General features: G+C 46.2%; 1 protein-coding gene across 1 annotated transcript in view; it reads left to right on the plus strand.

Moving 5' to 3' along the window:
* The first annotated feature begins 6,186 nt into the window (after positions 1 to 6,186).
* The window catches only part of EDAR (ectodysplasin A receptor), a 40,296-nt gene continuing 32,944 nt past the window's right edge, over positions 6,187 to 13,538 (plus strand). The window contains 3 exon segments of the mRNA XM_090271785.1: positions 6,187 to 6,249; positions 7,020 to 7,142; positions 7,390 to 7,571. Coding sequence (XP_090127911.1) covers positions 6,199 to 6,249; positions 7,020 to 7,142; positions 7,390 to 7,571 — 356 coding nt within the window. The 5' untranslated portion in view covers positions 6,187 to 6,198.

A 13,538-nucleotide genomic window follows, 5' to 3' on the forward strand; every position in this document is an offset into this window, starting at 1 on the left:
CCCTGCAGACTTTTCCCTACCCTTTGACTAAAAAGCTGCATCTACATCCCAGGTGACCTGGTGCTCATTCACTTACATGAGTTTTAGGAGTGCCTACCTGCAAGAAAGCGGTGAGGACTCAATGAATTAACCCAGGCTGTACAGTGCCTTGAAAGTACTGAGCTGGCAAGAAATGTTAGTGAGGAGGAAGATGGGCACTGGTACAGCCAACGGAAGAGGCTGAGGAGATTAGGGAATGAGGCTGTGAGCTTCAGGGAGAGACTGACCACAGTAGTGTTGTTGACAAAGCCTTAGGAAGAAGGTTAGCATAGCTTGTCTGTAGAGACCATGTGCCTTCCATCCAGATTTGAGACCCAATGCCAGAGGTGCAGTGATGGAGTGGAAGGTCTGTCTGGAGTGCCTGTGCTACTAAGAGCTTCTGGGGTGGAGCTGGGGGTATTGCAGTCCTGCAGGTTCCCACGGCCCCTCTGCTCACACCGTCCTTCACATGGAGCTGAAAGCAGCAGCCTCGCTTTTTGTCCTCTCTAGATGAGCTGGAGAGGAACAATTTATTTCCAAATAAGCAAGGCTTTTCTTCACCCCAAGGGGTTAGTGTTTTTTTAATATTTTATTTATTTGTTTTTAGAGAGAGGGGAAGGGAGGGAGAAAGAGAGGGAGAGAAACATCAATGTGCAAGAGATATATTGATAGGTTGCTTCTCGCATGCCTCCAACTGGGAACCTGGCTCGCAACCCAGGCCTGTGCCCTGACTGGGAATCAAAATGGTGACTTTTGGTTCACAGGCCAACACTCAATCCACTGAGCCACACCAGCCAGGGCCCTTGATTAGTTTTAGATACAACTTAGCTGCGTGTTAAAATATGGTGCCACTTTTTTTACTTTTTCTTTGAAATAGTATCAAACTTACAGAGAAGTTGCAAGCATTCGCTATCATTTTGCCAGATGTGGTGTCTTTTGGCCACTAATTCCATGGACCCAGAAGGACATGCTTCCATCTGCTTAAACCCTGGCTTTTTCATGAGCTATGGAAGGGCTCTGCTTGGAGCCCGTGATCCGGTGGCAGTCAACCTAGCGTGTTTCTGTTGAGAGAAAGGAAGCTATATGAGGACGGGCACTCTTGTGTTTCTCTCTTCCCCTACCTAAGCCTAGACCAGGACCTCTATTTCATGAATGAGCAGGTCTTCATCCAGAACAAGAGGAAGGGGGGGCCCTGTGGCTTTTCAGGCAGCTAGCCCATTAGATCCTAAGGCGCCTGAATACTGTGACAACCTGGTCTCTCACTTACACAAATCTTTCTCCTCAGCTCCACTCATATAGGCTGCCTCCTCTTGTATATCCTCCAGGCCCCTGAATATGTCCACCATCTCCAACACCCCCTACTTGCCTCTGCTTTCTGCTCCGTAGCAGCCTCAGATGCTTCATGGAAACCTGGGCCAGCTTCCATTCTCTGTCATCACTGACACCATCATCTCCTAACAGGCTTCCACCCTCCTTTCTTCCGTAGGCAGTGGTTTTCAGATTGCAAATCATGTCCCAATAATGGGTTATGAAATCAATTTCATGTGCTGCAACTACCACCATTTTTAATGGAAAAAAGTAATAAGACAGAACGGGTCATAGTACATTTCATGTAGTAAGTATAAATGTTATTTCATTTAACTTTTATCTCAATTACCTTGGTAATACATCACATTATGATGTTTATTTCTTCTATGTCTCCCCTTCTTTCTCTGCAGTAGAGAGTTGGTCCCTGCCACTCAGCTCCAGTGCACAGCTTCTGCACAAGGCCCATTGCAACCTCTCAGCTTCATCTGGCCTTATGCTCGGCACTCCAGTCCAGCTCATGCCCCCTTGTCCCACACACCTAAGCATCCTATACATCCAGCCCCCAAACTGTAGGTGACCATCTGGCTCTCTTCAGTTTCCAGTCACCTGGCGCTGAGCCTCATTCTTGTGAGCTCTACGTCAGCCCAGATTGGGCCAGATTGGAGATGCTTCATATTTTTGAATGGATGTAAGCAAAACGCTACACAGTTACTATATCTCAACTCCAGCCCTCTAAGGTTTTAACAAACCACAAGCCTGCTGACAGCCACTCTCTGTGAGCTACCATGAATCTTTTTTTGTGCCCAGTGCCCACCTTGCCCCAGAGCAGGTTTTGTCAGATGCTAATCTGTGCTGTAGACTTGAGGCCCATGGAAAGATTTCTTGATGGATGCCCAACTTCATATTTTAGACCCAAGTATTTTTCCAATTGTTTCCTGATTGATTCTTACTTCCCATAGCTTGTAAGAGAAGCTTTACACATTTGGAATAAAACTGTTTTGCTTTTCTTCCTCAGTTCTAGAGTTAGAAAGGGCTATGGGGATTGGTGGCCAGGGGTTAGAGAGTGGGGAGGACAGGGCCCCGGAAGTGCTCAGCTCAGGCAAATCTGCATGGTGCCTACAGTACCCCTGAGAGCACTGGAGGATTTGGAACCCAACACCAGTAGCTGTTCCCAGAGCACCATCCCCAGCCTAGGTTTCCAGAGATCAGACTGCCTGGTGTTGGCCAAAGACTTACCATAACAGAATGTTGTTACAGGAAAACCTCATGCTAGAAATGCACAGGGTGGGACTGAGAAGGTGGCAACAGAAGGAGAGGCCAGGTTTGAGTTGGGGGACCATTGGGCCTCCCTTTCTCGTGTGAGGTGAGCATTCTTGTTATGCCCATTTTACCAAGCCGCCAAGAGACAACATAACTTGCACAAGCAAGATGTGATTCATTTAGCTCTTGCTTTTAATCAGTACACTTTTTCTCCCTATTTGGTTAACAGCAGGTCCGGGATTCCCTGGCTGAGGTCAAAGGATGGCACAGATACAAAATACACCAATCACTCCAGCAACATATTATCTCTCTAAATGGGCATATAGTTCAAATCTGTTCTCCCCACTGAGCCTGATGTAGAGCTCACAGACCATTGTTGAGAATCAAATAGGGGTTGTGCCTGGGCAGGGCTTAAGAGTTCCATATTCATAAGCTGTTGTTTTAATTGTTGTGTTGTTATTTTAGGTCAAAATAGTGTTGAGAAAGGCAGAGAAGTAAAGAGTTAACAAGAGGAAGGAGAAGTAGTCAATTAGGACAGGGTGATCTGAGCTTAGCCACAGGGTCTCCGTGTTGCCATGACAGTAGCCACAGGCATGAGACCATGAGAGGTGCCATGGCAATGTGTTTTCAGGATCAGGTAACGGCTGGATTCACCTGTAGGCCGCACCCCTGACTGCAGACTCCTGAACTAGACTATTTACCAATTTCATGAAGTTAGTAGCAGCTTTGTGTATCGAGCTATGGGAAGAGAGTTTTGGGTTGCCCCACACCCATTTCCCCTTTACTCTCAGGAAGCGCACAGAACTCCTGTCAGGCTGCAGGGCACCTGCTCAGCTCCTCCCACTCTGACCTCTGCAGCTGGTGGGCAGTAGCCCTATCCTGCCTGCCCTGCCCTGCCCTTCATAGGGGTTTGGGCATTCCAAAGCAAAACAACCAGGAGGTGATGACTAGGAGTAACCCACCAGCTTGCTGGACTCCTTCCTGAGAAATAACTGCATTCTTCAAAGGCCCGTCAGACCTCAGGAATGAAATCCTAAAGAGAGTGCTGCCTTCAGCTTCCTTCCCTGACCTGACTTGCCTTCTTGGAGCATTGGTAATAATAACAGAAATGTATCCAAAACCACAAACTTTTTGTTTGGCATTGTGTATTTGTTTGTTTTTCTTTTCTGTCTCCTTCCGTTAGCCTGGGAACATCTTTAAAGAACCTTTCAATGAATGCTCCTGTTGACACTGTGGCCAGCCCTTCTTGTTTTTTTCTGGGGAAGCCCTCCAAGGGTCAGCTATGATTAGATGTCAATTAAATTAGAACCCCTGTGTGATGTTCTTGGAAATCCTTCAAGCATCAGCTTACCTTGGGAGAGCCTCTGGCCTTTGCACTACCCACCTGGTGAGACTGCAGGTCAGGCCTCCTGCTGCTTCCCACCCTACCTACCCCAGCTTGCTCCTTGTTAGAAGGAAAGCACCCAGGATTTCACTGTGGGATGTCTGGGTGGCCTAATCTCACCTTCATCTATTTAGTGTCTTTCAAACATAAATGTGGTGCTGAATTGCAAGACAGTGTGCTGGAAAGTGCAAAAAGGCAGCTTTTGTATCTCTTCAAGAAATTCCTGAAACGTCACCTTTTCAAGGGCCAGCTGATGTTATTCACCAGGTGAGACTATAGTCCAAGGTAACAGTGTCAATGAGGGAAAGATCCTGGGAAAGATCCAGACCCCCTGGGAGGTCCTTCCCTATACTGTCCTCCGAGGAGAGATGCACTTCTTCCCCCACAAAATGCCTTCATTGTCTTTCTACCTGATCACAAAGTTCACACGTACTCTTCTAAATCTCTCTGATGATAGGAGCTGTGTAAAAAGGGAATGTTCCCCATACCTTCCCTCAATTCTTATTCACCCCCACAATTTCACTTTTTGCCTAAAAATCTTTGTTGAAAATGCAGTGGATGTTACTCCAGACCTGCTTCTGTGTATACAGAAAGTTTTACAAATACAAACATGGGCAGTCTGTGTGATTTATTCCTGTATCAACCCTGAACAATGATCCACTAGATTTTTTGTTAGCTGTAATGATAAGTAAGCAGGATAGCTAAAGCTTGATTTTACCCCAACCTCTTCTTATGGCAAGTTTGGGTGGTTGGTGCTTCTGCAGGGGCAGGAGCGAGGGTGTAGGGGTGGGCATTGGGGTCGGACAGGCATCCTGAACTTGAGGGGAGCCAGAGCCACATGTTCCCTGGAAAGGAGGCTGAAGCTGAGAGGCCGATGGACTCAAAGCTCTTCGGATTTGTCCCTCCCTGGCCTCTTGCTACATATGTATGTTAGGCGCTTCTGCTAAATATGCATTCTCCCCCAAATCTTACTGAGCAAGGTGCTAAGTCCTAGGGGAGGGGGCGAATTAGAAAAGAAGATCATGTCTGTTCACTCATTTACTTGTCCTCAGCACCAGCCCAACCCGGCTACCCCACTAACTGGCTCCTGATTTTCCCCAACTCCTGGCTTGCTTCGGCCCTTCCTCTTTCTCAAACTTAGCTTCCTATTTCCAATAAATAATCTTTTGGCTGCTTTTCTCACTCATGCCTTTAGGATGCTGTATTATAAAGACAAAGTTCAGTTCTTTTCTCCTAAAAACAAACAAACAAACAAATTGGATTTCCCATTTATCAGTTTCCTACTCTGTGTTCCTGTATAGTCATTTTTGGGTTGTACTTGGGAACAATGAAGGCTCACTGAGAATAAGAGCATTATTCACAGGTGACTCATGGTCTGAAGGTTCCTCACATAACTCAACATGCTGTTTTATCACTCATTCATCCCCTCTGTCAAAGCAAGATAACAGTAACCCAGTGCGTGGCATCTGGGGGGTTTAGGTGCTCAAGTGAGCACATTATCTCTTTGTATAGCCAGGCTCCCAGGTAAAATTGCTTTAACTTGGAAACATATGCGTCCCATTCTAAAAGTGGAAAGGTTAAAAATAACACCTCTTCCATCAAGGCAGTGCATTAATTTAGTCGTTGGGGGGAAGCATCTGAATGCCTGAGCTGTAGCCATCTCTGTCATTAACCTCTCTGGGCTTCAGTTGTCTCAACTATAAAGTTAAGGGGTTGAACTGATAAATTCTCCCAATCAGCTTGATGTATGACCTTCACAGAGGAGCTGGGAAAGCTGGAAGGAGAGTAGAGAGAAGGCATTACCTCCAAGTCTTTTCTGGAGCCAGGGGATCAGCACTATCCTGGGGCACATATGCCGGGGTTCTTTAGACTCTCCCAGCAGATGAAACAATTGGTCATTTCCTGGCATCAGCTTGTGGCCTTCAGTGTGCTCTGGTCTCTCTTCTCTGGAGCTCTTTTCCAGGGACAGGGTGATGCTGGGAGTACAGTGATGGAGTGAGTCAGTCCAAGGGACCTGGGGCTCAGTTTAAATCTGCCTTTTAGGGCATATCTGTTATTCACTCTGCTTGCTGGGAGGTCCCTCAGACCCAGTGGGATGCAAGGAAAGCAGCGGGACCCAGGGTAGTGGCAGGGTAAGGCCATGGACAGTCAGCCCTGGAGCAGCCCTCAGGCCCTGAAGGCCACTGCTGCTGATGAAGTGTGTCTTTTAGGTGAACCTGTGGGAGAGGATGGCCCACGTGGGAGACTACAAAGAGATGCCATGGCTCCCTGTTCTGCTGGTAAGTGGGTCACAGCACCTACCCTGCTCACACTGCACCCTTGACCCAGAGAGTACTCACGGTGGCCCTGGTGGAGATTCCAATGGGAGCGCCTATTAGTCTGTGTCCTTCACCAGCCACTCTGCCTGGGGCAGGCTCTTTGGCCTCTTATGCCTCATTTTACATGGCTGTAAAATGAGAACAACCTTCACTGAGTTGCAATGCCCTGAACAGTGCCCAGGGTTCAAATTAGACTTCCCTGGTTGGTGGCTCCCTTTATAGGGTTTCATGGATAGAAATGTCCTAAAATGCCTATTTTCATTGTGATATACACAGCCAAGCCTGTGTGAGGAACTACACTAATGGGCCACACAAATGAGAAAGACCCAGGCCTTCATCACAGGGCTCCTCCTCAGGTGGGGAGAGGCACCATGTGACTGAATGTTCTAGAGGCTGGGGGAAGGAGCTGCCTCATCCATGAGTTTGGAAAGAATAAAAGAAAACTTTCATAGGTGACGAGAGTCTGGATCAGGCCTTGAAAGTGGGATGGGTGGGAAAAGGGGAGGCAGGAGTGAGACCAGACCGTGGAGGCAGGGTGGCCGGCCCAGTTTATTAGCTAAAGTTCCTGGAGATGGGGCACCAAATGAGTACTGACTGAGCGGGGATCCCACCATCAAGGATCCCTCCTCACCCAGCCTTGGGGCTGTCTGGGCACTGACCCCAAGTAACCATGTGTCTTCAAGAAGGCACGGAAGCCAAACTACCCGTTTTTGTGTGTGTGTGTGTGGCAGGTGTCTCTGATGTGCTCCGCCAGAGCAGAATACTCCAATTGTGGTGAGAATGAGTACTACAACCAGACCACGGGGATGTGCCATGAGTGTCCCCAGTGTGGGCCTGGGGAGGAACCATATCTGGTAAGGCCCCCTGCCCAGCTGCCAGACCACAGCGCCCCTCCCCTGTCTGGGCCTGGTGAACCCTCCCTCCTTCACAGGGTGTTTTCACCCTACCTTGTGTTGCTCTACATGTGATTCCTAAGCTAAGTCAGTGCCCAGTGTACCTGGTGTGCCTAACGCATCTGGCATACCCAAAGGACCACAGGTCTGGTCATGGCAGGCACGACCACTGTACTCACCTGTGTCCTCTGTCCTCTTCCTTGGCCAGTCCTGTGGCTATGGCACCAAAGATGAGGACTATGGCTGTATCCCCTGCCCAGCAGAGAAGTTTTCCAAAGGAGGCTACCAGATATGCAGGCGCCACAAAGACTGTGAAGGCTTCTTCCGGGCCACCGTGTTGATGCCGGGGGACATGGAAAATGATGCTGAGTGTGGGCCTTGTCTCCCTGGGTAAGAATGTGGTGCTCCAAGCCACACCCCTGGACATATTCTGCAGAAAGCCCTTAGTGTCCCATTGGTGAGGACCCCTGGGAATATGAGCACCTCATGCCTACACTGTAGTGTCACTCCTGCTGTTTGTTCTGTTCTGTGAGGGGTAACTTGGCAGAGAGGAGGGCACATGCTTGGAATAAGGAAGCATGGCATCACAAACAGGCAGCTCACTCAGGTTCAGCTTCTGTGTCCTTTAAGTAAACATCAGTCATAGTGATATCTTCTGATTACCCAAATCAAACAAATTTGTTGACGAAACAATGTGTAATGCTTTGGAGAAAAAATAAATAGTGAAAATTCTGTACAAAAGTATTATTTTAAATATTTTTATTACACTGTGGAAAACTGAGAGTAAAAGCCATGGATAAGAATATTTGTCGTATGATGCCTATAATTCCACCACAGTATTGTTATATATCAAAGTATTTCCAAAAAAGCAAAGTGCAAATGCAATTTACCTGAAAAACAGAAAGATAAAATCTTCCTTGATACAGGCAGGACACATTAGCAAGTTCTGCTTGAGATAAGGAAAATACAACCTAGACACCCAGTAAACACCACCAAGCTTCTGTCATTGCTGCTGCTTCCTTCTAGTGGCCACACAACATAATGCTTGCAAGGATTACACAGAGACCAAAAGCCATGCTGAAAGCTAAAGAGCTGATAAATTGGTGGGACTTTCTGCCTTTTTTGTACTTTTTTTTTCTTATAGACTAATGCCCAGTGATCAAGAGGCAATAGAGGTGGTAGAGGTGGTGGTACTGGTGATGATGATGGAGGCAGTGACAGTGGAGGCAGCCATGGTGGAGGTGATGGTGTTGGTCATCATTTCGTATAGTGCACTGTATTTTACAATCTTCTTGTGTACCTGCCATCTCACTGTATTGAATTGAGAGGAAGAAGAAAATTAGAGTTTATGCAAGTGAAAACACTGGGCATTAGTCTATAAGAAAAAGGAAGTACAAAAAAGGCAGAAAGTCCCACCAGTTTAAGAACAGATTGAAAGTGAATAACTCTTTAAAATAAGAAGATATTTTAAATTCACAGAAATTAACCTTAGTTCAAATTTGTTACCGCGAAGATATTCCCATGGTTTCCAGCACCATCTCTCTGCTGGTGATTTGCACCCCCCTCCAATCTCCCTAGTTTTCTGTCCTCAGTTCAAACCTACCTCCTGAGCTACAGACCTACATACCCAAATATCTGAGGGACAACCCCATGTCAATTTCCCTGACACAATGTATGATTCAAATATGGTTTTCAAATGAACAAAGAAAGCTAGGGAAGCTTATTGCAGAATCTTATTTTTCAACATGCAAAAAAAAAACTGGTAGCCATAATGAGGGAAGATATTAAGCTATTCTCTAAGAAAATATGACTAAATAAAAGTTCTATCGCTAGGTGCTCTTTAACTTAGTTGTTGAGGTTATTGTGTTGTGGAGGCCCCACCAGAAGGAAGGTGTCGGAAAAAGCAGAATCAATGCATTCCCACCCAATGGTACAAACATCTGTCAAGGAACTGCTCTGTGAACACTGTGCTTGAGTGGGAGAAATTTAATAGGATCTTGAATTTAGGTGGCCAGAATCAGCCTCTGATAACTTAGATAATTTCTGGAACTTTACCTTGATTGTTTTTTATTGATGCAGATACATAATTCATGAAAGAAGTGTAGAGTTTCATGGATTAACTACAGATATGCTGAGGAAAAGCATACTCTGTTGCCATGCTCAGCTTGGAAAGAAAATAACCCTTCTTGCAAAACCTCAACTTATTTTGAGAGCCTGTCAGTGTGAGAATCTGACCTGACATTCACAACCTAACATAACAGTTCTCACATTTATTTTAGTAAGCCTTGAATCAAGAGTCTACAAGGTAAGTACTAGTGAGTCAAAGAGGAAAGACCTGGTGGTTCCTCTCTTTTCAGTGGAGGAGAAAGACACGAATATCAGTGACTGCAGTGTGGTAGGCACCCACAATATTCTAGAAGTCAAGCAAGGGCCATTATTCTGTGCTGGGGTCAGGAGGGGGTCTTAGAATATTTCTCAGGGTGACACTGGGATGACTCAGAAGTGGAACAGAGCTCTCCAGGTTTAAATGCTCCAGCTGAAGCCCCAAGGGATGAGCAGTCTGAGGATGTGAAGATATGAGTCCCTGTGACGAAGCGTGTACATGCAGCTGGGTGTGGAGAAACTAGTGAGGGGAAGAGAGGCCAGTTGGAAAGGACTCTGGAAAACTATGCTGAGGACTCAAGTCTTCAGTCTGATGCTGATGCATGTTACTATGTAGACATCTAAGCTTGTGTAGGACATAATCAGGCTGTACCTTAGGATGACCCTCTTGGCAGCAGTGAAGATAAAAATTGTTGAATAGGAAAGAGACGGGAGCCTGAGGAACAGGGATAAGATGGGAAGTTGTGAGGACTAGGGCAAAGCGGAAGCATTGGAAGTTTGAGGGAGAGGAGAAATTCGAGAACTTGTTGGAAGATAGAGACTGGAGTTGCAGGCTGAATGCATGTGGGATTTGGGTAAAGAGGTTGTGAAGAGGACACTAAGATGTCTGCCTTGGCTAGCTTTGTGGATAGTGATGCCATTTGCTAAGATGTGGAATACAAGAAGAAGAAGAATTTTGGTGGGGAGGTGGAGGAAAGATGGAGGAGGCATGTGTGAAATTTGAAGTTGTTGTGACATCCAGACCAATGTATCTAACATGCAGATAGATAAACAGGTACCACGCTCAGGTTGGATATGGAAGTCACCTACCATAATGGTGTGAAAGAAACTGGTCCAGATAGGATCCCCTAGTAAGGCAGCTCTATGGAGGAAGAAGAGGAAGGGTGCAAGATGGAGTTGGACCATCAGCACTGCTGGCTGTGACCCAGCTGGGTTTCAGATCCGTGTGTATGCCCACAGTGGTCTGTGAGACTCAGCCACATTTTATTCCAGATGATCTCAAAGGGACAATGATTATGCACTTTGAGCAACCTATTTCCTTCTTAATTAGACCCACAGAGATGTTCTAGCTATAAAGGACAAGCAGTGGGACCAATGCAGTAAGTGGTCTGTCCCGTAGACAAGTGCCAGCTCAACCACTAGAAAGGCTGCTCTATGGCAATGAAGACAATTTGCTTGGTCCCATTACATTTACCAGAAAGAAGTTCGACAATGGAATGATCATGAGCGCCCTACCTCTAGAAGTCTTCAAAAGATAAAGACAACCATCTATAGAATTAGTGGGGATGCTAGCATCTGTACTCTTAAAAGGCTCTTTCTAGCTCTGAAATCTTAAGTAATTCCCTCCCTGCTCCATGAGAACAGTGATCTCCTTCTTCTACATTTTGTCTTCAGTACCCCGGGCAAGGTGAGGCCTGGAAGGGTATTGTGCAGGAGACACATATCAGCACACATCTTGGTGCACCCTCCCGTTATTCCATGGATATGAAAATGTATAGTCAATGTCCAGTTTGGCTCTGTGCTGTGATATGACTTCAAGTAAGTCACTCCCAACCCTAAGGCCATGGAAATAGAAGACCCCTACTTTATCTCTAGTCCCCAGCCTCCTCATACTGGTTCTAATAAGCACAGTTTCAATGCTTACTGGGACAGGGCCCCAACAACCTCCCACCTCCTGTTACATGCTCTAGGTTTTGAGAACAAAATGAAACTTTCATGCTATGTCACAAAGAGGGATTACAAGGAGCTTTGGCAAGTTGGTGCTCCCAGGTCCATGAAAGGCTGTTTTCATTCCCAAATCCCTGTAGTCCCCAGGCTGCAGATACAGACTGCCTCTCATTTGTCTTCCTGACACCACAGGTTGCCTTGGCCTGCTCCACCCTTGTGGTTTTGGCAAGCACTCTCTCCTCAGTCTTCGCTATCTCTGTTGTGTATCAGTACATGGCCTAGACACTGGCTGAACAATGAGGAGTACATGGGGCTTTCCTGTTGAGAAAGGCTTGTGTGGGAGGACCAGGAAACAAAACATGAGAAGAGGATGAGAGAAGAGGTGAAATTTCATAACTTCTCCTAGAGCATCATGTGACCCATTGGAGAAGCTCCTGCTGGCTGGCTGCTCACCACGTCCATTCCCTGCAGACAAGATATTTGAGAATGGTTGAAGGACAGGGGCAGAGGATACAGTGGTGGCTTCTACATCCTGACATTGTAGTAGTCAGAGGGAGCACCAAAGAGCTCAGTGGCATCCAGCATAAGCTTAGGAGCCCTAAGAAAAAGGAAATTTTTGAAGACTCTAGAGGCCACATTTAAACTGGGTCTTGTCTTGGGTTACTCACCTTAATCAACCCTAGAAGAAAAGCAGAAAGGAAAAAGAATCTAAGGAAAAGACAAAATAGAATTCAAAGAGTAGAAAATTAGACCTTTATAGCAAGACCAAGGGACGTGATAATCTTTAGTAGGGCACAGCTCCCTAAATGAACACCCAGCTTCAAGTTGCTAGAAGAAACAGGGTATGAGAGTTATGGAGGTAAACTAAACCATGAGGAGTTGAAGTTAGTCCTAAAGAGAAAAACCTAATATTTAAAAATTTTCTGTGCAATAGGTGCTAGGAAATGTGTGATGTATTTAACACTCACGATTTTATAACAACCTCCTGAAGCCAACATTGTTTTTTTTAAATTATAGCCTTTCAATATTGTTTCTTCAACTAAGTTATTTAAAATGTTACACAAATTGGTACACACACACAGTTAGGACAGGAGATGCAGCAGCAGCCATCAGAGCCTTGTGGGAATCTGAGAGAGATGCCCACTCAGCCTGCCCAAAAAAGGTGCTTGCACGTCTATAGAAGGGAGCTGACAGATCCCAGGGTGCAGGCCCCAGAGACCCAATAGTTGCCCAGTTCTAAGCCCAAGTGTCTTACACACACCCGGGTGGCTGTGGGTCTTCATCCAAAATGGAGCTCAGCACCAGGGTGTTAACCAGGATGGGCGTAGCTATGGTTCTACTGTTTGAAAAGGGCTGAAAGATGTACAAAATGCCCTTGGATCTTCTGTCAGTCTCAACACTTTCACCTTCTATAGAGAAAAACTTGGTCTCATTCACTTTTTCAGTCAATACTTGCCTAGAACCTTCCCACTTCAGTACCTAGCACAAGATACTACGAGGAATGCAGGTATGAACAAGGCTGGCCCTGAAGGACTCCCATGTCAGGAACAGACAGTCACAGCCTGGGTGAGAAGAATGCAGTTGGAGGTGGAGGTAAGAAGAGGAACAACTAATAGTAGTATCAACAAAAGGTCTCTGCCAGCAATCTAATGCCATCAGTAGTCCCCAGCACGGGGTGTGGTAAAAGGAGAAACTCTCTTCAGGTAAACAGTTTGCAAAACCCGGAGAAGCAGCCTCTAGTGGAAACCAAAGGTGCGTCCACCAAGAAAAGGGCAGGCCAGTTTTTATAGAAAACGTCCCTATCCTAGTCCCTGATTTATTCACTTTTATGCAAATGAGGAATCCAAATTTGCACAGTCTGGTCCAAATAGCATTGTGCTGATTGGCGGCCTTCACATGTTCTGATTGGTTGTTATGGAGCAGCTCTGATTGGTTAGTAAAGATGCAATTAAAGTTATAGCTTGGTAGTTTCAGTTGGATGGGGCAGGGTCAGCCCAGTAGTCGAAATACAATACCAGGAACTCCATTATAAAGATTGACTCAGCCAGCAGGTGCACAGTGCAGGAAGATAAAGTTCAACCTTCAGATTTTCCCTGAAATGCAGAGTGAGTGAGATGCCTCTGTCAGCAATGGCTGCTAAACTGTGGTTATGAATTTGTGCCAAGTTAACCACAAGGAGTCCTTCTTGGCAGATATATTCCTTCTTGGGGCAACACTGAGTCTAAATGTCAGAAACCTGCAGGAGGACTGACCTGGAGCCTGTCACCTTTATGAGGCCACATGCAGACTTACTTCCCCACCTGGGAG

The sequence above is a fragment of the Furipterus horrens genome, unplaced genomic scaffold (genome assembly GCF_987537825.1).
Source record: "Furipterus horrens unplaced genomic scaffold, mFurHor1.1.pri manual_scaffold_3, whole genome shotgun sequence".
Taxonomy (NCBI): domain Eukaryota; kingdom Metazoa; phylum Chordata; class Mammalia; order Chiroptera; family Furipteridae; genus Furipterus; species Furipterus horrens.